General features: G+C 42.8%; 1 protein-coding gene across 1 annotated transcript; it reads right to left on the reverse strand.

The window, feature by feature from the left end:
• Window positions 1-1,378: 1,378 nt before the first annotated feature.
• Window positions 1,379-20,420, reverse strand: abcf3 (ATP-binding cassette, sub-family F (GCN20), member 3). Its single transcript, XM_034548483.1, has 21 exons — window positions 20,312-20,420; window positions 17,205-17,352; window positions 16,941-17,017; window positions 16,792-16,847; window positions 16,570-16,667; window positions 14,553-14,675; window positions 14,210-14,476; window positions 13,880-13,960; window positions 11,143-11,202; window positions 10,951-11,007; window positions 10,774-10,796; window positions 10,316-10,371; window positions 10,028-10,228; window positions 9,435-9,511; window positions 7,435-7,479; window positions 7,219-7,351; window positions 6,821-6,909; window positions 6,404-6,495; window positions 6,186-6,318; window positions 6,020-6,107; window positions 1,379-1,839 (listed from the first exon to the last, which is right to left on the reverse strand). The coding sequence occupies exons 1-21, from the start codon at window positions 20,382-20,384 to the stop codon at window positions 1,681-1,683; spliced, it is 2,136 nt and encodes a 711-aa protein (XP_034404374.1). The 5' UTR covers window positions 20,385-20,420; the 3' UTR covers window positions 1,379-1,680.
• Between the last annotated feature and the right edge of the window lie 2,344 nt (window positions 20,421-22,764).

Consider the following 22,764-nt stretch of genomic DNA (forward strand, 5'->3'; position numbering starts at 1 on the left):
TGGTATTACTTATGGTATTACTCATGGTATTACTCATGTATTACTTATGGTATTACTCATGGTATTACTCATGGTATTACTCATGTATTACTTATGGTATTACTCATGGCATTACTTATGGTATTACTTATGGTATTACTCATGGCATTACTCATGGTATTACTTATGGTATTACTTATGGTATTACTCATGGCATTACTCATGGTATTACTTATGGTATTACTTATGGCATTACTTATGGTATTACTCATGGCATTACTCATGGCATTACTCATGGTATTACTTATGGTATTACTTATGGTATTACTTATGGCATTACTCATGGTATTACTCATGTATTACTTATGGTATTACTCATGTTATTACTTATGGTATTACTCATGGCATTACTCATGGCATTACTTATGGTATTACTTATGATATTACTCATGGCATTACTTATGGTATTACTCATGGTATTACTTATGGTATTACTTATGGCATTACTCATGGTATTACTCATGTATTACTTATGGTATTACTCATGGTATTACTTATGGTATTACTTATGGCATTACTCATGGTATTACTCATGTATTACTTATGGCATTACTCATGGTATTACTCATGTATTACTTATGGTATTACTCATGTTATTACTCATGTATTACTTATGGTATTACTCATGGCATTACTTATGTTATTACTCATGGCATTACTCATGGCATTACTTATGGTATTACTCATGGCATTACTCATGGTATTACTCATGGTATTACTTATGGTATTACTTATGGTATTTTTGTAGTTTGGCTTTCTTGAAGAAACATTTCTTTCTTGATTCTTGTTGTTCTGAGTTTGGACTCATGGTTGAATTCACTTATTGTAAGTCACTTTGGATAAAAGCGTCAGCTAAATGTCATGTGACTCGAGGGTTTGGCATCTTGTACCGGCAGACCACCAGAATCAGGACCATGTTGGTGGGTAACTGGAAATGGAGTTCAGGAGGTCTTCATCAGGAGGTCTTCATCAGGACGGCGTCCTCCCGTCAAAAGTAAAGACGTTCAGAGCCTCGGAGGAGAGAGGACAGACATCCCAATCGATACGAAACTGAATGTATAGATGTGCAGTATTAATATTGTAAATGTGCAGTATTAATACTCTGAAGCTGCACTGTGTACCATCTGACGTCCCTAGTGCTGAGGTTGCAGACAGTGTAGGAGAACCACATGAAAGTCTGTAGAACTGTTTGGTTGCTCTGGGTTGCCGTAGAAACATGTAGATATAAACTGCTTATTTTCTGGTGGTTACACACTAAAGAAAAAGCATGTATGAATATTATTGTGCCTGCTAAACGTTCCCCCGGTTCTGTCAGGTAAAGGAGCCACAGGAGAAGAACTTGATCTGATATTTTATTAGGTTAGAGTCTGAATGGAACTATGATGCTGGATCATTTAAAATTGATAAGAGTCCAAGGATACAAAACAAAAAACAGGTTTAATGTGACTTTTAAATAAACTCCAAATGGGTGGTGATGACTCCTTCCCCTCCAGAGTTCACTGTGACCTCACCAGGTGAACAGAAACGACCAATCGGCTTGCAGCAGGTGAGACAGTTCAGTGAAGAAAACGTCCTCCGGTCTGCTCCGACGGCTGATTGGCTGCTGAGACAGGATGTTGTAAAAGAAGGGTGGGCGTGGCCTCACAGGTACCCCTCCTTCCTGAACTGCTCGTGCAGGATGTCTCGATACTCGTCAAAGCCGCCGTCAATGCGTCCGACTTTCCCGTATTCGCACACCCACAGCTCCCGACACACCAGCCGGATCAGACGCTCGTCGTGGGACACCAGGACGACTCCGCCCTGAAACATGACATCACACCTTGAGGTCACACACCTGGGAACACCTGTCCACTGGCAGGCAGGTACGCCACCAGAGAGACAACATAGCAGTTAAGAGTTAATGGTTGCCTAATCAGAACCTATGAACAAAGAGTTAATGGTTCCCTAAACAGAACCTATGAACAAAGAGTTAATGGTTCCCTAATCAGAACCTATGAACAAAGAGTTAATGGTTCCCTAAACAGAACCTATGAACAAAGAGTTAATGGTTCCCTAAACAGAACCTATGAACAAAGAGTTAATGGTTCCCTAATCAGAACCTATGAACAAAGAGTTAATGGTTCCCTAAACAGAACCTATGAACAAAGAGTTAATGGTTCCCTAATCAGAACCTATGAACAAAGAGTTAATGGTTCCCTAAACAGAACCTATGAACAAAGAGTTAATGGTTCCCTAAACAGAACCTATGAACAAAGAGTTAATGGTTCCCTAATCAGAACCTATGAACAAAGAGTTAATGGTTCCCTAAACAGAACCTATGAACAAAGAGTTAATGGTTCCCTAATCAGAACCTATGAACAAAGAGTTAATGGTTCCCTAAACAGAACCTATGAACAAAGAGTTAATGGTTCCCTAAACAGAACCTATGAACAAAGAGTTAATGGTTCCCTAATCAGAACCTATGAACAAAGAGTTAATGGTTCCCTAAACAGAACCTATGAACAAAGAGTTAATGGTTCCCTAATCAGAACCTATGAACAAAGAGTTAATGGTTCCCTAAACAGAACCTATGAACAAAGAGTTAATGGTTCCCTAATCAGAACCTATGAACAAAGAGTTAATGGTTCCCTAATCAGAACCTATGAACAAAGAGTTAATGGTTCCCTAATCAGAACCTGTGAACAAAGAGTTAATGGTTCCCTAAACAGAACCTATGAACAAAGAGTTAATGGTTCCCTAAACAGAACCTATGAACAAAGAGTTAATGGTTCCCTAATCAGAACCTATGAACAAAGAGTTAATGGTTCCCTAAACAGAACCTATGAACAAAGAGTTAATGGTTCCCTAAACAGAACCTATGAACAAAGAGTTAATGGTTCCCTAAACAGAACCTATGAACAAAGAGTTAATGGTTCCCTAAACAGAACCTATGAACAAAGAGTTAATGGTTCCCTAATCAGAACCTATGAACAAAGAGTTAATGGTTCCCTAAACAGAACCTATGAACAAAGAGTTAATGGTTCCCTAAACAGAACCTATGAACAAAGAGTTAATGGTTCCCTAAACAGAACCTATGAACAAAGAGTTAATGGTTCCCTACACAGAACCTATGAACAAAGAGTTAATGGTTCCCTAAACAGAACCTATGAACAAAGAGTTAATGGTTCCCTAATCAGAACCTATGAACAAAGAGTTAATGGTTCCCTAATCAGAACCTATGAACAAAGAGTTAATGGTTCCCTAATCAGAACCTGTGAACAAAGAGTTAATGGTTCCCTAAACAGAACCTATGAACAAAGAGTTAATGGTTCCCTAAACAGAACCTATGAACAAAGAGTTAATGGTTCCCTAATCAGAACCTATGAACAAAGAGTTAATGGTTCCCTAAACAGAACCTATGAACAAAGAGTTAATGGTTCCCTAAACAGAACCTATGAACAAAGAGTTAATGGTTCCCTAATCAGAACCTATGAACAAAGAGTTAATGGTTCCCTAAACAGAACCTATGAACAAAGAGTTAATGGTTCCCTAATCAGAACCTATGAACAAAGAGTTAATGGTTCCCTAAACAGAACCTATGAACAAAGAGTTAATGGTTCCCTAAACAGAACCTATGAACAAAGAGTTAATGGTTCCCTAATCAGAACCTATGAACAAAGAGTTAATGGTTCCCTAAACAGAACCTATGAACAAAGAGTTAATGGTTCCCTAATCAGAACCTATGAACAAAGAGTTAATGGTTCCCTAAACAGAACCTATGAACAAAGAGTTAATGGTTCCCTAAACAGAACCTATGAACAAAGAGTTAATGGTTCCCTAATCAGAACCTATGAACAAAGAGTTAATGGTTCCCTAAACAGAACCTATGAACAAAGAGTTAATGGTTCCCTAAACAGAACCTATGAACAAAGAGTTAATGGTTCCCTAATCAGAACCTATGAACAAAGAGTTAATGGTTCCCTAAACAGAACCTATGAACAAAGAGTTAATGGTTCCCTAATCAGAACCTATGAACAAAGAGTTAATGGTTCCCTAAACAGAACCTATGAACAAAGAGTTAATGGTTCCCTAATCAGAACCTATGAACAAAGAGTTAATGGTTCCCTAATCAGAACCTATGAACAAAGAGTTAATGGTTCCCTAATCAGAACCTGTGAACAAAGAGTTAATGGTTCCCTAAACAGAACCTATGAACAAAGAGTTAATGGTTCCCTAAACAGAACCTATGAACAAAGAGTTAATGGTTCCCTAATCAGAACCTATGAACAAAGAGTTAATGGTTCCCTAAACAGAACCTATGAACAAAGAGTTAATGGTTCCCTAAACAGAACCTATGAACAAAGAGTTAATGGTTCCCTAAACAGAACCTATGAACAAAGAGTTAATGGTTCCCTAATCAGAACCTATGAACAAAGAGTTAATGGTTCCCTAAACAGAACCTATGAACAAAGAGTTAATGGTTCCCTAAACAGAACCTATGAACAAAGAGTTAATGGTTCCCTAAACAGAACCTATGAACAAAGAGTTAATGGTTCCCTAAACAGAACCTATGAACAAAGAGTTAATGGTTCCCTAAACAGAACCTATGAACAAAGAGTTAATGGTTCCCTAAACAGAACCTATGAACAAAGAGTTAATGGTTCCCTAAACAGAACCTATGAACAAAGAGTTAATGGTTCCCTAATCAGAACCTATGAACAAAGAGTTAATGGTTCCCTAAACAGAACCTATGAACAAAGAGTTAATGGTTCCCTAAACAGAACCTATGAACAAAGAGTTAATGGTTCCCTAAACAGAACCTATGAACAAAGAGTTAATGGTTCCCTAATCAGAACCTATGAACAAAGAGTTAATGGTTCCCTAAACAGAACCTATGAACAAAGAGTTAATGGTTCCCTAAACAGAACCTATGAACAAAGAGTTAATGGTTCCCTAATCAGAACCTATGAACAAAGAGTTAATGGTTCCCTAAACAGAACCTATGAACAAAGAGTTAATGGTTCCCTAAACAGAACCTATGAACAAAGAGTTAATGGTTCCCTAAACAGAACCTATGAACAAAGAGTTAATGGTTCCCTAATCAGAACCTATGAACAAAGAGTTAATGGTTCCCTAAACAGAACATGTGAACAAAGAGTTAATGGTTCCCTAAACAGAACATGTGAACAAAGAGTTAATGGTTCCCTAAACAGAACCTATGAACAAAGAGTTAATGGTTCCCTAATCAGAACCTATGAACAAAGAGTTAATGGTTCCCTAAACAGAACCTATGAACAAAGAGTTAATGGTTCCCTAAACAGAACCTATGAACAAAGAGTTAATGGTTCCCTAATCAGAACCTATGAACAAAGAGTTAATGGTTCCCTAAACAGAACCTATGAACAAAGAGTTAATGGTTCCCTAAACAGAACCTATGAACAAAGAGTTAATGGTTCCCTAAACAGAACCTATGAACAAAGAGTTAATGGTTCCCTAATCAGAACCTATGAACAAAGAGTTAATGGTTCCCTAAACAGAACCTATGAACAAAGAGTTAATGGTTCCCTAAACAGAACCTATGAACAAAGAGTTAATGGTTCCCTAAACAGAACCTGAGTTCACAGGATCTTTAGATCTCATATGTGTTCCGTTTAGTGAGGTCACTGTGATGTTCATACATTGTCATATTCATGTAATGTGTTTATGTAACTCTGTAACTCTGTTCATCTGGTCACATGACATCTATTCATCTGTCCATTCGGGGAGAGGGATCCTCCTCTGTTGCTCTCCTGAAGGGTTCTTCCCTTTTTTCCCTGTCAAAGGTTATTTTTGGGGAGTTTTTCCTGATCCGATGTGAGGTCAAAGGTCAGGGATGTCGTATGTGTACAGATTGTAAAGCCCTCTGAGGGGAGTTTGTGATTTGTGATATTGGGCTATACAAAATAAACTGAATTGAAATGAATTGAATGATGATGTCACAAATCGTCCCTCCCTCCCTTACTCTGAACTTGTTGAGGGCTTTAGCCAGAGCCTCGATGGTCTCCATGTCCAGGTGATTCGTCGGCTCATCTAGGATGTAGAAGTTTGGACTGAAGGATAGAGAGACAATGACATCACCATCATCATCATCATCATCATCATCATCTGGACCCAGAGCGTTCTCCTACCATGGCATGGTCATCTGTGCGAAGGCCACACGGCTCTTCTGTCCTCCTGACAGGCTGGCCACCGGCCTGGTGGACAGCTCCCCGGTGATCCCGTACCCCCCCAGCTGGTGGCGGTACTCCTCCTCCGTCCGACCTGAGACACAAAGACAACCGTCGGCCAATCAGATCGCGTGAAGCTACGGGTCGCTCCTCGGTGTGGTTGTGGTGCCGGTCGTTACCGGGGAAGCGGTTGAGCAGCAGCTCCACGGAGCAGACGTTCAGGTCCAGCTGGTCCACGTGGTGCTGACTGAAGTACCCGATCTTCAGGTTCCTGAGGAGAACCAGAAACACCGTCAACAGTTTGAACAGTTTTACTGTTCAGGGAACCGTTTAGTCTCTTTTATGAAAACATTTATAGAGTCAATGGTTCTCTAAACAGAAGCTATGAACAAAGACTTAACGGTTCCCTAAAGAGTCACTGGTTCCCTAAAGAGTCACTGGTTCCCTAATCAGTGTTGAAAAGTGCATATAAATACGTACTGTGTTTCCTAAACAGAGTAAAAAGATAGAACAGATGTAATAAAGGTTCCCTAAGAACAGTTCTACAGGGACGTTCAGGTAAACAGACGCTCTGATTGGTCTGTTGGTTGTCTCACCTGTGAGATTGTCTGACTCCGCCCACCGGCGTCAACTCGCCCATCAGCAGTTTGAGGACAGTCGTTTTACCGGCGCCGTTTTCACCGACCTAACGGGAAACAACATGCAACCTCACAATCAATAACAGTCTTGATTCGGGATAATTGATTACCGATTGGTTTGATCAGTTATTGTATTGACGTAAGAACCAGCATGACGGTCAGATTATTTTACGTTTGCGTCACGTTCCTCCTACAGATGTGACTCGTACTGAAGGACAAGCACAAATATATCAATATGTATCAATATCCCTGGACTGGAGATACCATCAGTGGTTACAAAGGCATGCTTAGATTGATGCTTAGTCCTCAGTTATAGAAACAGTAGCATACAATATATATATATATATATCACGTACGATGCAGATGCGAGACTCAAGGTCAGCGGACACGTTGAGTCCAGAGAAGAGAGGGCGGTCTGGAGTGTAATAGAACTCCACTTCGTCCAGCTGCAGGATGGGAGGAGACAACTTCTCAAAGTTATCTGGGAACCTGGAGTAGAAACACATCAATCAATCAATCAATCAATCAATCAATCATATATTTAGTGCATGTATTCAATGTCATCTTCTCACCTTAAAGTGACCTCAATTTCTTTCTCAAGGGGCTTCAGCTCAGGTCTGCAGGAGGAAACACATTCACTGTCTGGACAGGTATGTATACCTGAGAGTACTAGGATACAGTACCAGGTCAGAGTACTAGGATACAGTACCAGGTCAGAGTACTAGGATACAGTACCAGGTCAGAGTACTAGGATACAGTACCAGGTCAGAGTACTAGGATACAGTACCAGGTCAGAGTACTAGGATACAGTACCAGGTCAGAGTACTAGGATACAGTACCAGGTCAGAGTACTAGGATACAGTACCAGGTCAGAGTACTAGGATACAGTACCAGGTCAGAGTACTAGGATATAGTACCAGCATATAGTACCAGGATGTTGTACTAGGTGTGTACTAGATGTACGTGGTGCATACTATGTGTGTACATGGTGCGTACTAGGTGCGTACTATGAGTGTACATGGTGCATACATGGTGTGTACATGGTGCGTACTAGGTTTGTACATGGTGTGCACTAGGTGCGTACATGGTGTGTACTATGTGCGTACTAGATGTGTACATGATGTGCACTAGGTGTTCACATGGTGTGTACATGGTGCGTACTAGGTTTGTACATGGTGTGCACTAGGTGCGTACATGGTGTGTACTATGTGCGTACTAGATGTGTACATGATGTGCACTAGGTGTTCACATGGTGTGTACTATGTGCGTACTAGATGTGTACATGATGCGTACATGGTGTGTACTATATGCGTACTAGATGTGTACATGGTGCGTACTAGGTGTGTACTATGTGCGTACTAGATGTGTACATGGTGCGTACATGGTGTGTACTATATGCGTACTAGATGTGTACATGGTGCATACTAGGTGTGTACATGGTGTGTACTATGTGCGTACTAGATGTGTACATGGTGCGTACTATATGAGTACTAGATGTGTACATGGTGCGCACTAGGTGTGTACATGGTGCGTACTAGATGTGTACATGGTGCGTACTAGGTGCGTACATTGTGTGTACATGGTGCGCACTAGTTGTGTACATGGTGTGTACTATGTGCGTACTAGATGTGTACTAGGTACATACATGGTGTGTACTATGTGCGTACTAGTGTGTACACGGTGCGTACTAGGTGTGTACACGGTGCGTACTAGGTGCGTACACGGTGCATACTAGGTGCGTACACGGTGCATACTAGGTGTGTACACGGTGCATACTAGGTGTGTACATGGTGTGTACTAGGTACGTACATGGTGTGTACACGGTGCATACTAGGTGTGTACATGGTGTGTACTAGGTACGTACATGGTGTGTACATGGTGCGTACTAGGTGTGTACATGGTGCGTACTAGGTGTGTACATTGTGTGTACATGGTGTGTACTAGATACGTACATGGTGTGTACTAGGTGCGTACTAGTGTGTACACGGTGTGTACATGGTGCATACTAGGTGTGTACATTGTGTGTACATGGTGTGTACTAGGTACGTACATGGTGTGTACTAGTGCGTACATGGTGCATACTAGGTGTGTACATGGTGCATACTAGGTGTGTACATGGTGCATACTAGGTGCGTACATGGTGCGTACTAGGTGCGTACATGGTGTGTACTAGGTACGTACATGGTGCGTACTAGGAGCGTACATGGTGCGTACATGGTGTGTACTAGGTGCGTACTAGGTGTGTACATGGTGCATACTAGGTGCGTACATGGTGCGTACATGGTGCATACTAGGTGCGTACATGGTGCGTACATGGTGTGTACTAGGTACGTACATGGTGTGTACTAGGTGTGTACATGGTGCATACTAGGTGTGTACATGGTGCGTACTAGGTGTGTACATGGTGCATACTAGGTGTGTACTAGGTGTGTACATGGTGCATACTAGGTGTGTACATGGTGCGTACTAGGTGTGTACATGGTGCATACTAGGTGTGTACATGGTGCGTACTAGGTGTGTACATGGTGCATACTAGGTGCGTACATGGTGTGTACTAGGTGTGGATACTCACAGCCTCTCCAGCAGTTTCAGTTTGCTCTGGACCTGAGCTGCTCTATTAGCGTTGTACCGAAATCTGTCAATAAACACCTGAACCACAAAGACACATCTGAGAACAATGCATTGTGGGAACACACATTTTACTGACTTGCTACTATTTTCTATCTTAGCAGTACTAATACTGCAGTATCAGCAGTAATACTACAGTACTAGTAACAACATATGTTGTCTGTACTGCAGTAGTACCTGCATGTGCCGTCTGTACTGCAGTAGTACCTGCATGTGCCGTCTGTACTGCAGTAGTAGTACCTGCATGTGCCGTCTGTACTGCAGTAGTAGTACCTGCATGTGCCGTCTGTACTGCAGTAGTAATACCTGCATGTGCCGTCTGTACTGCAGTAGTAGTACCTGCATGTGCTGTCTGTACTGCAGTAGTAATACCTGCATGTGCCGTCTGTACTGCAGTAGTAGTACCTGTATGTGCTGTCTGTACTGCAGTAGTAATACCTGCATGTGCCGTCTGTACTGCAGTAGTAGTACCTGCATGTGCCATCTGTACTGCAGTAGTATTACCTGTATGTGCCGTCTGTACTGCAGTAGTAGTACCTGTATGTGCTGTCTGTACTGCAGCTGGGCCTCGTATTCCCTCTGCTGGTTCTTCAGACGGTCTTCTTTGGTCTTGATGAAGTTCTCGTAGTCTCCACGGTAACTGTCCAACCTCTGGGAGTGCAGGTGGACGATGTCGGTTACCACGGCGTTCAGGAAGTTCCTGTCGTGGGAGACGACCAAGATGGTGGACTGCCACGTCTGTGGGGGAGGGCAGGTATTATAGTTAGCTCGGGGCTAACGCTCTCATTGATGTCAATGAGGAATGCTAACAGTAAAGTAACTGACCTGCAGGTATGTCTCCAGCCACAGAATGGCTCTCACATCCAGCATGTTGGTCGGCTCTGAAACACACAGTCCATCAGAGTACTACCACAGTACATCAGAGTACTACCACAGTACATCAGAGTACTACCACAGTACAACCACAGTACATCAGAGTACTACCACAGTACATCAGAGTACTACCACAGTACAACCACAGTACATCAGAGTACTACCACAGTACATCAGAGTACTACCACAGTACACAAAGTCCATCAGAGTCCTACCACAGTACACACACACACACACTACAGAGTACTACCACAATACTGCTACTGGTACTACTAACCACAATACTACCAGCATGAAGGCCATGCAAAAAACGCATAGCACTACTAGTACTCCTTTTTCTACTACCTGTCCTTCTACAAGTACCAGTTATCCTCTTAGTACTAGTACTCCTACAGGAGGATCTAACTCACCATCAAGCAGCAGCAGGTCCGGCCTGATGAAGACAAACAGAGGAGATAGATGATGAGTCTCACTCACAGGCAGACAGACAGACAGACATGCAGACAGACAGACAGACAGGCAAACAGAGAGACAGGCAGACAGACAGACATACAGAGAGACAGACATGCATGCAGACAGAAACTCACCGAGCAAACAGAGCTCTGGCCAAAGCCAACCTCATCCTCCATCCTCCTGAGAATTCCCTGCACAGAGACGCTCACGTTATGATGACATATCATACAGTACGCTGTGTGTGTGTGTGTGTGTGTGTGTGTGTGAGAGAGAGAGAGAAAGAGAAAGAGAGCGAGAGCGAGAACGAGAGGGGGGGAGAGACTCACCTGGTAGTCTGCTGTTGCATCTTGGGAGAGAATCCAAGACCGGCCAGGATGACGGAGGCTCTGATTGGGTGAGACAGACGTCAGTCAGTAACATGTTCATCAACTAGACCTGGAGTTGTTGTGAGCACCAACAACCAGCAGGAGGCACCTGGGAGCCACGCGGAGCTCCACTCTCCACAGTACAGGTCCATTTATTTATACTACTGCAAAATACTGCATTGCCGTATTCTGACTGAAAACAGGAAGTAGAGCTCAACAACAGCCAAATGACAGAAGGTGAAGAAACAGACGGATACATTCAGAAGTATCTAAAAAACTATCCAAAGTGTCCTAAGTATCTAAATTATCCAAAATATTAAAACTATCCAAAGTATCTAAACCTAACTGTTGTTGTCTAAACCTAACTGTTGGTGTTGTTGTCTAAACCTAACTGTTGTTGTCTAAACCTAACTGTTGTTGTCTAAACCTAACTGTTGTTGTCTAAACCTAACTGTTGGTGTTGTTGTCTAAACCTAACTGTTGGTTTAGTTCTCTAAACCTAACTGTTGGTGTTGTTGTCTAAACCTAACTGTTGGTGTTGTTGTTTAAACCTAACTGTTGTTGTTGTTGTTGTCTAAACCTAACTGTTGGTGTTGTTGTTTAAACCTAACTTGTTGTTTAAACCTAACTGTTGTTGTTGTTGTTCTCTAAACCTAACTGTTGGTGTTGTTGTCTAAACCTAACTGTTGTTGTTGTTGTCTAAACCTAACTGTTGTTGTTGTTGTTCTCTAAACCTAACTGTTGGTGTTGTTGTCTAAACCTAACTGTTGGTGTTGTTGTCTAAACCTAACTGTTGGTGTTGTTGTCTAAACCTAACTGTTGTTGTCTAAACCTAACTGTTGTTGTAGTTGTTTAAACCTAACTGTTGTTGTTGTTGTTGTCTAAACCTAACAGTTGGTTTAGTTCTCTAAACCTAACTGTTGTTGTTGTTGTTTAAACCTAACTGTTGTTGTTGTTTAAACCTAACTGTTGGTTTAGTTCTCTAAACCTAACAGTTGGTTTAGTTCTCTAAACCTAACTGTTGTTGTTTAAACCTAACTGTTGTTGTTGTTGTCTAAACCTAACTGTTGGTGTAGTTGTCTAAACCTAACTGTTGGTGTTGTTGTTGTCTAAACCTAACTGTTGTTGTTTAAACCTAACTGTTGTTGTTTAAACCTAACTGTTGTTGTCTAAACCTAACAGTTGGTGTTGTTGTCTAAACCTAACTGTTGGTGTTGTTTTCTAAACCCAACTGTTGGTTTAGTTGTCTAAACCTAACTGTTGGTGTTGTTGTCTAAACCTAACTGTTGGTGTTGTTGTCTAAACCTAACTGTTGTTGTCTAAACCTAACTGTTGGTTTAGTTGTCTAAACCTAACTGTTGTTGTCTAAACCTAACTGTTGTTGTCTAAACCTAACTGTTGGTTTAGTTGTCTAAACCTAACTGTTGTTGTCTAAACCTAACAGTTGGTTTAGTTGTCTAAACCTAACTGTTGTTGTCTAAACCTAACTGTTGGTTTAGTTGTCTAAACCTAACTGTTGTTGTCTAAATCTAACTGTTGGTGTTGTTGTCTAAACCTAACAGTTGGTTTAGTTGTCTAAACCCAACGGTTGGTGTTGTTGTCTAAACCTAACTGTTGGTGTTGTTGTCTAAACCTAACTGTTGTTGTCTAAACCTGACTGTTGTTGTCTAAACCTGACTGTTGGTTTAGTTGTCTAAACCTAACTGTTGTTGTTGTTGTTGTTGTCTAAACCTAACAGTTGGTTTAGTTGTCTAAACCTAACTGTTGGTGTTGTTGTCTAAACCTGACTGTTGGTTTAGTTGTCTAAACCTAACTGTTGTTGTCTAAACCTAACTGTTGGTTTAGTTGTCTAAACCTAACTGTTGTTGTTGTTGTTGTCTAAACCTAACAGTTGGTTTAGTTGTCTAACTGTTGTTGTCTAAACCTAACTGTTGTTGTCTAAACCTAACTGTTGGTTTAGTTGTCTAAACCTAACTGTTGTTGTCTAAACCTAACTGTTGGTTTAGTTATCTAAACCTAACTGTTGGTGTTGTTGTCTAAACCTAACAGTTGGTTTAGTTGTCTAAACCTAACTGTTGGTGTTGTTGTCTAAACCTAACTGTTGTTGTCTAAACCTGACTGTTGGTTTAGTTGTCTAAACCTAACTGTTGTTGTTGTTGTTGTTGTCTAAACCTAACAGTTGGTTTAGTTGTCTAAACCTAACTGTTGGTGTTGTTGTCTAAACCTGACTGTTGGTTTAGTTGTCTAAACCTAACTGTTGTTGTCTAAACCTAACTGTTGGTTTAGTTGTCTAAACCTAACTGTTGTTGTCTAAACCTAACTGTTGGTGTTGTTGTTGTCTAAACCTAACAGTTGGTTTAGTTGTCTAAACCTAACTGTTGTTGTCTAAACCTAACTGTTGGTTTAGTTGTCTAAACCTAACTGTTGTTGTCTAAACCCAACGGTTGGTGTTGTTGTCTAAACCTAACTGATGGTTTAGTTGTCTAAAACCAACGGTTGGTGTTGTTGTCTAAACCTAACTGTTGGTGTTGTTGTCTAAACCTAACTGTTGGTGTTGTTGTCTAAACCTAACTGTTGGTGTTGTTGTCTAAACCTAACTGTTGTTGTCTAAACCCAACGGTTGGTTTAGTTGTCTAAACCTAACTGTTGGTTTTGTATATATTACAGTGCATAGCGTAGCATAGCATAGCATAGGTACCGAGCCGGAGCTTTGTCCGCCTCGATCTCCTCCAGCTTTCCGTAGATCTCAGACAGTCTGGCGCTCTCCATCCCATCAGACCTGAAACACATGAAACAGCCTGCTGAGGCTCATGGGTAATGTAGTGTTTAGAGCCACTCTACATGAAGGCACCAAACTGCCCTTTGAGATACACAAAGTACAATCTCAGTGCTTTTTAGCTTTGTGACGAACAATGTTCTTCTTTCTGGTGGATCTGATTAATAACGTTATATTATATTATAGACACTAATAGAGTGGATAATGTTATATATTAGACACTAATAGAGTGGATAGCTACGCGTCTCTTACGTTCCGTTGGCGATGCGAGCGTTGAGCGTCTTCTCCTCGCCCAGCAGGCCTTCTCTCAACGTGTCGCTCAGCAGGACGCTCTGCAGCGCCCCCGTGTCATCACCTGCCACTTCCTGTTCCACATGGAGGATGGAGATGTGAGCCGGGACCCGCAGGTTACGACTCGCCAGCATCTTCAACAGCGTCGTCTTCCCCAAACCGTTCCGACCAATCAGACCGTACCGCCGGCCCGTCGCCAGAGACAGCTCCGCCCCCTGAAGTAAACACCTGGAGACATGAATACATTCATCATTCACTGAAATACATTCATTGAAAAAGCGTTTGTTACGGAAGATGAACTCACCTTTCTCCAAACGAAACATCAAAGTTCTCGATGCGGATGTCGTAGCCGCGGTTCTTCCCCGATTGATCGACTCGGTTCTCCTTTTTACTGCTGGCCTGACTGGCCGACGCCTCCTCCAGCACTCTGTGAGGGACCATACAGTAGGACAGGTGAGCACAGGTGAGGAGAGTACAGGTGAGGAGAGTAGAGGACAGTACAGGTGAGGACAGGTGAGGAGAGTACAGGTGAGGAGAGTATGAGTGAGGGGAGTACAGGTGAGGACAGTACAGGTGAGGAGAGTATGAGTGAGGGGAGTACAGGTGAGGACAGTACAGGTGAGGACAGTACAGGTGAGGGGAGTACAGGTGAGGAGTGTATGAGTGAGGGGAGTACAGGTGAGGGGAGTACAGGTGAGGGGAGTACAGGTGAGGGGAGTACAGGTGAGGAGTGTATGAGTGAGGGGAGTACAGGTGAGGGGAGTACAGGTGAGGGGAGTACAGGTGAGGAGAGTACAGGTGAGGGGAGTACAGGTGAGGGGAGTACAGGTGAGGGGAGTACAGGTGAGGAGAGTACAGGTGAGGGGAGTACAGGTGAGGGGAGTACAGGTGAGGAGAGTACAGGTGAGGGGAGTACAGGTGAGGGGAGTACAGGTGAGGAGAGTACAGGTGAGGAGAGTACAGGTGAGGGGAGTACAGGTGAGGAGAGTACAGGTGAGGGGAGTACAGGTGAGGGGAGTACAGGTGAGGGGAGTACAGGTGAGGAGAGTACAGGTGAGGAGCGTACAGGTGAGGAGAGTACAGGTGAGGAGAGTACAGGTGAGGACAGTACAGGTGAGGGGAGTACAGGTGAGGGGAGTACAGGTGAGGAGAGTACAGGTGAGGACAGTACAGGTGAGGAGTGTATGAGTGAGGGGAGTACAGGTGAGGACAGTACAGGACAGTACAGGTGAGGAGAGTATGAGTGAGGGGAGTACAGGTGAGGACAGTACAGGTGAGGGGAGTACAGGTGAGGGGAGTACAGGTGAGGAGTGTATGAGTGAGGGGAGTACAGGTGAGGGGAGTACAGGTGAGGGGAGTACAGGTGAGGAGAGTACAGGTGAGGAGAGTACAGGTGAGGGGAGTACAGGTGAGGAGTGTATGAGTGAGGGGAGTACAGGTGAGGGGAGTACAGGTGAGGGAAGTACAGGTGAGGGGAGTACAGGTGAGGGGAGTACAGGTGAGGAGAGTACAGGTGAGGAGAGTACAGGTGAGGACAGTACAGGTGAGGGGAGTACAGGTGAGGGGAGTACAGGTGAGGAGAGTACAGGTGAGGAGAGTACAGGTGAGGAGAGTACAGGTGAGGACAGTACAGGTGAGGACAGTACAGGTGAGGAGAGTACAGGTGAGGAGTGTATGAGTGAGGGGAGTACAGGTGAGGGGAGTACAGGTGAGGAGAGTACAGGTGAGGAGTGTATGAGTGAGGGGAGTACAGGTGAGGGGAGTACAGGTGAGGAGAGTATGAGTGAGGAGAGTACAGGTGAGGGGAGTACAGGTGAGAGGAGTACAGGTGAGGGGAGTACAGGTGAGGAGAGTACAGGTGAGTACAGGTGAGGTCAGTACAGGTGAGGACAGTACAGGTGAGGACAGTACAGGTGAGGAGTGTATGAGTGAGGGGAGTACAGGTGAGGGGAGTACAGGTGAGGAGAGTATGAGTGAGGAGAGTACAGGTGAGGTCAGTACAGGTGAGGACAGTACAGGTGAGGACAGTACAGGTGAGGAGAGTACAGGTTAGATCAGGTGAGGCGAGTACATGTGAGGAGAGGACAGGTGAGGAGAGTACAGGTGAGGAGTGTACAAGTGAGGAGTGTACAGGTGAGGAGAGTACAGGTGAGGAGAGTACAGGTGAGGAGAGTACAGGTTAGATCAGGTGAGGCGAGTACATGTGAGGAGAGGACAGTTGAGGAGTGTACAAGTGAGGAGTGTACAGGTGAGGAGAGTACAGGTGAGGAGAGTACAGGTTAGGACAGGTGAGGGGAATACAGGTAAGGACCGGTACTGACAGTGGAGTGGCGGGCTTCAGACAGTCCTTCTCGTTCCGGCGGTCATGCTTAGCTTTCAGCTTGGCCTCGGCCTTCTCCAGTTTCTTGGCATCCACTGTCTAGAGACAGGAAGTGATGCGTTTAAAGTCACATGTTGAAATCCATGAATCAGAGATCAGCTGTTTCCTTCAGTAAAAGAAATACTTAGTAAGTAATTGTCTAAATTGAAGAAAAGGGACTTACTGTGTTCTGACCACGCTTCATCATCCAGATACCTTGAACATCGTCTGCTGCACAAACTGAAACAAGACGCCAGTCAAACACGTCAATTAGTACCAAATACTACTAAATATGTTTAAAAAACTGAAATGTGGTGGATTATAGTTTCTTACCGTTATCTGCAGATATCTGAGAGAGCTGAACTGGAGTGTCCAGCAACACCTGCCTCTGAGTGCCATGATGGTTATTCCTGTTTAACGCACACAACGTGTCATTCCTCTCAAAAACACCTGTTCACCCCATGATAACCCAGAACGCACATTATAGTCTGGAATAACGTGTAAAGTAGAACGGGAAAACAAATTATTCTCAATGAGAATGTGTATCAACACTGAACATTTTTTATTCTAGACAGAAACACGACATTCCTGTCTTACAGTTTGAGGGTGTTGAACATCTGGAGACAGATGTCTCTGACGTCGTCCTCGTTTTTACGGTCAGCAGACACCTCCTGCAGCACGCCTCCGACGGCCTCGTAGACCTCCTCTCCATCCTCAAAGTCTCCTCCACAGCTGTCCAGCACTCCTGAAACACACGAGACACACCTGTGTGTGAGCACACCTGGACAGGTGGAAGGCGTGTAATCCCTGATGTCGGGCTGGGAGGAGACTCAACATGATGATTCATCAGCTTTCTGTGGAATCATCTATGGAGATATCATTTATTATTAATATACATTTACTATGTGTTTATTTCATGTAAACTATGCATCTGCAGGGTCACCTATAATACTGCTTTAATAAAACAAGTAATACTTCCTGTAGTACTTTTTACTATACTCCTCTACTTTGTCCTGTAATACAGGTCCAGGTTACTTGTACCCGTAGGGAGACTTGTTTCATCTCGACACACATGACGAGAAAAATACACAACGCCTCAAATCAGTGCACTGGTATAATTATAATGTGTTCACCTGAGTGACGGCTGCTGGATCAAAGCTGTTTTTATACTTTGTTCTCCACGTGGTTCTAAAGACCTCCGTCCAGAAGGAACAAGCTGTTTTTAAACTTTGTTCTAAAGACCTCCGTCCAGAAGGCACAAGCTGTTTTTATACTTTGTTCTAAAGACCTCCGTCCAGAAGGAACAAGCTGTTTTTATACTTTGTTCTAAAGACCTCCGTCCAGAAGGAACAAGCTGTTTTTAAACTTTGTTCTAAAGACCTCCGTCCAGAAGGAACAAGCTGTTTTTATACTTTGTTCTAAAGACCTCCGTCCAGAAGGAACAAGCTGTTTTTATACTTTGTTCTAAAGACCTCCGTCCAGAAGGAACAAGCTGTTTTTATACTTTGTTCTCCACATGGTTCTAAAGACCTCTGTCCAGAAGGCACAAGCTGTTTTTAAACTTTGTTCTAAAGACCTCCGTCCAGAAGGAACAAGCTGTTTTTATACTTTGTTCTAAAGACCTCCGTCCAGAAGGAACAAGCTGTTTTTATACTTTGTTCTCCACATGGTTCTAAAGACCTCTGTCCAGAAGGCACAAGCTGTTTTTATACTTTGTTCTAAAGACCTCCGTCCAGAAGGAACAAGCTGTTTTTATACTTTGTTCTCCACATGGTTCTAAAGACCTCTGTCCAGAAGGCACAAGCTGTTTTTAAACTTTGTTCTAAAGACCTCCGTCCAGAAGGAACAAGCTGTTTTTATACTTTGTTCTCCACATGGTTCTAAAGACCTCTGTCCAGAAGGCACAAGCTGTTTTTAAACTTTGTTCTAAAGACCTCCGTCCAGAAGGAACAAGCTGTTTTTATACTTTGTTCTCCACGTGGTTCTAAAGACCTCTGTCCAGAAGGCACAAGCTGTTTTTAAACTTTGTTCTAAAGACCTCCGTCCAGAAGGAACAAGCTGTTTTTATACTTTGTTCTCCACGTGGTTCTAAAGACCTCCGTCCAGAAGGAACAAGCTGTTTTTATACTTTGTTCTAAAGACCTCCGTCCAGAAGGAACAAGCTGTTTTTATACTTTGTTCTCCACGTGGTTCTAAAGACCTGTCTAGAAGGAACAAGCTGTTTTTATACTTTGTTCTCCACATGGTTCTAAAGACCTCCGTCTAGAAGGAACAAGCTGTTTGTATACTTTGTTCTCCACGTGGTTCTAAAGACCTCCGTCCAGAAGGAACAAGCTGTTATATATACACACACACATGTAACAGACAACCATCACACATGGAACTCTAGGGTAGGTCACTTGATGCCTCCAACCCAAAGAGCTTGTAGTTTATTACCTATATAACTCATACAGGTAATAATCTGTCATTTAAAAATCAATTAAAGGCATCTAACCACTTGACATTAAACTACTCAACGTTTTCCATCACTTTTGTAGTCATGTGATCTTTCTTTGTATACATTACTGATGATATGCATCCTAGTCCTCGACTGCACTGGGTATCTGACTACTACTTTAATTTGATCTTTATTATTCTGTTTGTAGTATTTTTAACTGTTTGTTTCACGTCATGTTTGTATGTTTTACATCCAGGAAGATTAGCGGTCGCTAAGGCGTCAGCTAATGGGGATCGTTAATAAACTACACTTGTGGTAGTACTTCTTGTAATATTTATTGTAGTACTTCTTGTAATACCTCTGGTAGTACTTCTGGTAGTAGTAGTAGTATTTCTGGTAGTACTTTTGGTAATACTTCTAATAGTATTTATGGTAATACTTGCAGTAGTACTTCTTGTAATACTTCTATTACTAATTGTGGTAGTACTTCTGGTAGTGGTAGTACTTCTGGTAGTCCCTCTTGTAATATGTATTGTAATATATCTGGTAGTACTTCTTGTAATACATCTGAAAGTACTTCTGGTAGTAGTAGTATTTGTGGCAGTACTTCTGGTAATACTTGTTGTCGTACTTCTGGTAATACTTGTTGTCGTACTTCTTGTAATACCTCTGAAAGTACTTCTGGTAGTAGTAGTATTTGTGGTAGTACTTCTGGTAGTACTTCTGGTAATACTTCTGGTAATACTTCTGGTAATACTTCTGGTAGTACTTCTTGTAATACTTCTGGTAGTACTTCTGGTAATACTTCTGGTAATACTTCTGGTAGTACTTCTGGTAGTACTTCTTGTAATACTTCTGGTAGTACTTCTGGTAATACTTCTGGTAGTACTTCTGGTAATACTTCTGGTAGTACTTCTGGTAGTACTTCTGGTAATACTTCTGGTAATACTTCTGGTAGTACTTCTGGTAGTACTTCTGGTAATACTTCTGGTAGTACTTCTGGTAATACTTCCTCATCCCCCCGCCGGTTCCCAGTCGGAGGGTTGTTCGGTCACACCGACTGTAGACCTGAAGCTAAGCCGGGTTTTAGGGCTCGCAGCCCGCATCGAGCCACGCGCCTCCCGGTGTCCTCCTGTGAGCAGGACCGCGTTAGCTCGTTAGCTCTGGAGCTCAGAGCACCGGACTAACAGGCACATTAACGACTGCACCGGACCGGCAGACAGTGGGTCTGTCCCCGCAGACAGCGGCTCTGTCCCCGGCTACTCACCCGTGATGTAGTCGAATACCTCCGTGTCTATCTCTGGAAACTCGCTCTTCAGGATGTCCACGTACGTCGCCATGATACCCAGCCCTGGACACTGTCGCACACACGCATGCGTCATTATGCGACAGCGCCGGGGATTCTGGGGGATGTAGTTGTCGTGTCGGTTGAGTTGAGTCATGTGATAAATACTACAAAAGAGGCCAAATGGAAGAATATTGGTGTTTTTGTCTGTTATCATCATGAATGTCTGTATATAATATATTATAGCATACTATATATAATGAATAACCTGATTTATGTTTTAGCAGCGTTAGAACACTCAATTATTACCAGATGACATTAGAGCAAAATCAATGAAAACATGTTCTCCATTTAAATGACAAACTGTTTCATTACTCTAAATGTCGATAATGACGATGACAGGGCATACAGGGAACTGAACCAGGACTTCACACGGTGCCAGAGGAACCGCCTCCAGATTAACTCTGGTAGAACCAAAGAGCTGGTGGTGGACTTCCACCGGGGTAAACGCTCTCCTCTGGAACCAGTGAACATGCAGGGAATGCATTGAGATTGTAAAATACCTGGTTAAACTGGTCTGACCACACACATGCTTTCTATGAAAAGGGACAGAGCAGACTATCTGCTGAGGAGGTCTTCAGGAGGTCAGGGAGCACTCCTGAAGACCTTCTTTGACTCAGTGGTGGCATCAGCTTTCTTCTATGGAGGGGTCTTCTGGAGCAGCAGCATTTCCACAGCTGACAGGAAGAGACTGCACTAACTGGTAAAGATGGCCAGCAGGGTCCACTGAGTATGGTGGAGGTGGTGGGAGACAGGGGGCTGATGGCTAAGCTCTCATCCCTGATGGACAACACCTCCACCCCATGCAGGACACTAGCAGCTCCTTCAGCCCCTTCATCACTGGCTGCTTCACCCGGTGTGTGAAGGAGAGAAAGTCCTTCCTTCCTGCTGCTGTCAGGCTGCACAACCAGCTGAGCTCCCAGTAGACCACAACACACTCAACCACTTCATTCAGTCCAACCTGTGCAATAGCAATACACTGTGGAAATAGCCATATTTATTCTGCCTGTGTGTACATATTATTGTATATATTATTCAGCTACCGTAGACTGTTTACTGTTTTATTTACTGTTGTTATATTTGATCCTATATGTCTGGTGTGCACTTTGCTTTCTGTAAATGTCCACACTGCAGGACGAATACAGGATTATCTCATCTTATGATGACTTATTATACTGTACTATACTTCCATCATGCTATATAATACTAATTTAAGACAACGCGTTGTCACAACGTATGTAACGTTACTAATATTGTATTATTGTATCGTATATCATTGTACATGCAGTATAATTGTACTTTATGTACCTGTTAGGTTGTAGTGGATTTTATATATATTTGCACATGTAGATAAGAGAAGTTTATGTTTTAAATTAATACATAAAGAAAGATATGATAATTAATTTGGGATATTATGAGGAATATTCTGGAGGAATGTATTATGAAACATAAGAGAGGATCACTGTTTTATTATTCTGTTTTAATGACAAATGTAATGATTAACTGTATGATGCATGAGAATGAATGAATGTTTTATTGTTTAGACAATAGTTAAAATGGATGCCGATTGAAACCTAATGTGTTGCTTTTATTCGGAAGGCAGGATAATAGGGTTTTATTGTGAAGGGGAACTTCCTGTCCTTGACCGGAAGAGTGAGCTTTGACCTCGCCTGTTTAGTAATTGGCGTAGCGAGTAGAACTGCGGCATCCTTTGAACTGACCAATGGAACTAACCTTTAGGTGTGAATTCATTTGCATGACCAGACTAATAGCCGAGCATTTGTTCTGGGGACATGGTTCTACTGGTCTGGAGACTCGAGACAGCCCCGGTCTGTGGCTCCTTGGGAGCTGCACTCCGTCTGTGGAGAGTTCCTCCTTTCTGGCCCCACGATCGTGAACGCTACATGAGTATTATCTTTGCCATTAAATATTGTTAAACTTTAACTCGAATCCTGAATTTCCTGCGGCCACGGGACCCGGAGCTTTGAACACGAATCTTACAATTTGGTGACCCCGACGTGATCTGCTGTGGCCTCGTGGCTGAGGAACTGGGCCCGCTAGATCCACGCCTTTCCACACGATGGCCAACTCATTATCGGTAAGCTTGGAACCTGTTTCATCGAATCCTGCATAGCTTAATATAGACACTTTAGCGTGTGGATTGGTGCGGAGCTTGTTGGACCAGGCTAAAACATTTAGCGTGAAAACACGACATAGAATAAGGACTAAGCTAGGTCCGTGGTGAAGATGATGCTCATTTAGTGTTTTTATGTTTGTTTTGTGTTGTACTGTTAAATGTGTGTATATCTGTTGTAAGTCGCACGAGCATATTGAACGAGACTGGTTACGCGAAGATAGTGCCGCATTGTTCCTAA

This window comes from Cyclopterus lumpus, chromosome 13, assembly GCF_009769545.1.
Source record: "Cyclopterus lumpus isolate fCycLum1 chromosome 13, fCycLum1.pri, whole genome shotgun sequence".
NCBI classification, from domain to species: Eukaryota; Metazoa; Chordata; class Actinopteri; order Perciformes; family Cyclopteridae; genus Cyclopterus; species Cyclopterus lumpus.

What these genes read in the sequence shown, in the direction of transcription:
- abcf3 (XM_034548483.1), bottom strand. Translation starts at nt 20,384, where the DNA reads ATGGCGACGTACGTGGACATCCTGAAGAGCGAGTTTCCAGAGATAGAC. An exon ending in TGAAGCGTGGTCAGAACACA is followed by an intron (nt 16,668 to 16,791) that starts GTAAGTCCCTTT and finishes TCCTGTCTCTAG; the next exon opens with ACAGTGGATGCCAAGAAACT. An exon ending in TTGAGTCTCGCATCTGCATC is followed by an intron (nt 6,910 to 7,218) that starts GTACGTGATATA and finishes GTTTCCCGTTAG; the next exon opens with GTCGGTGAAAACGGCGCCGG.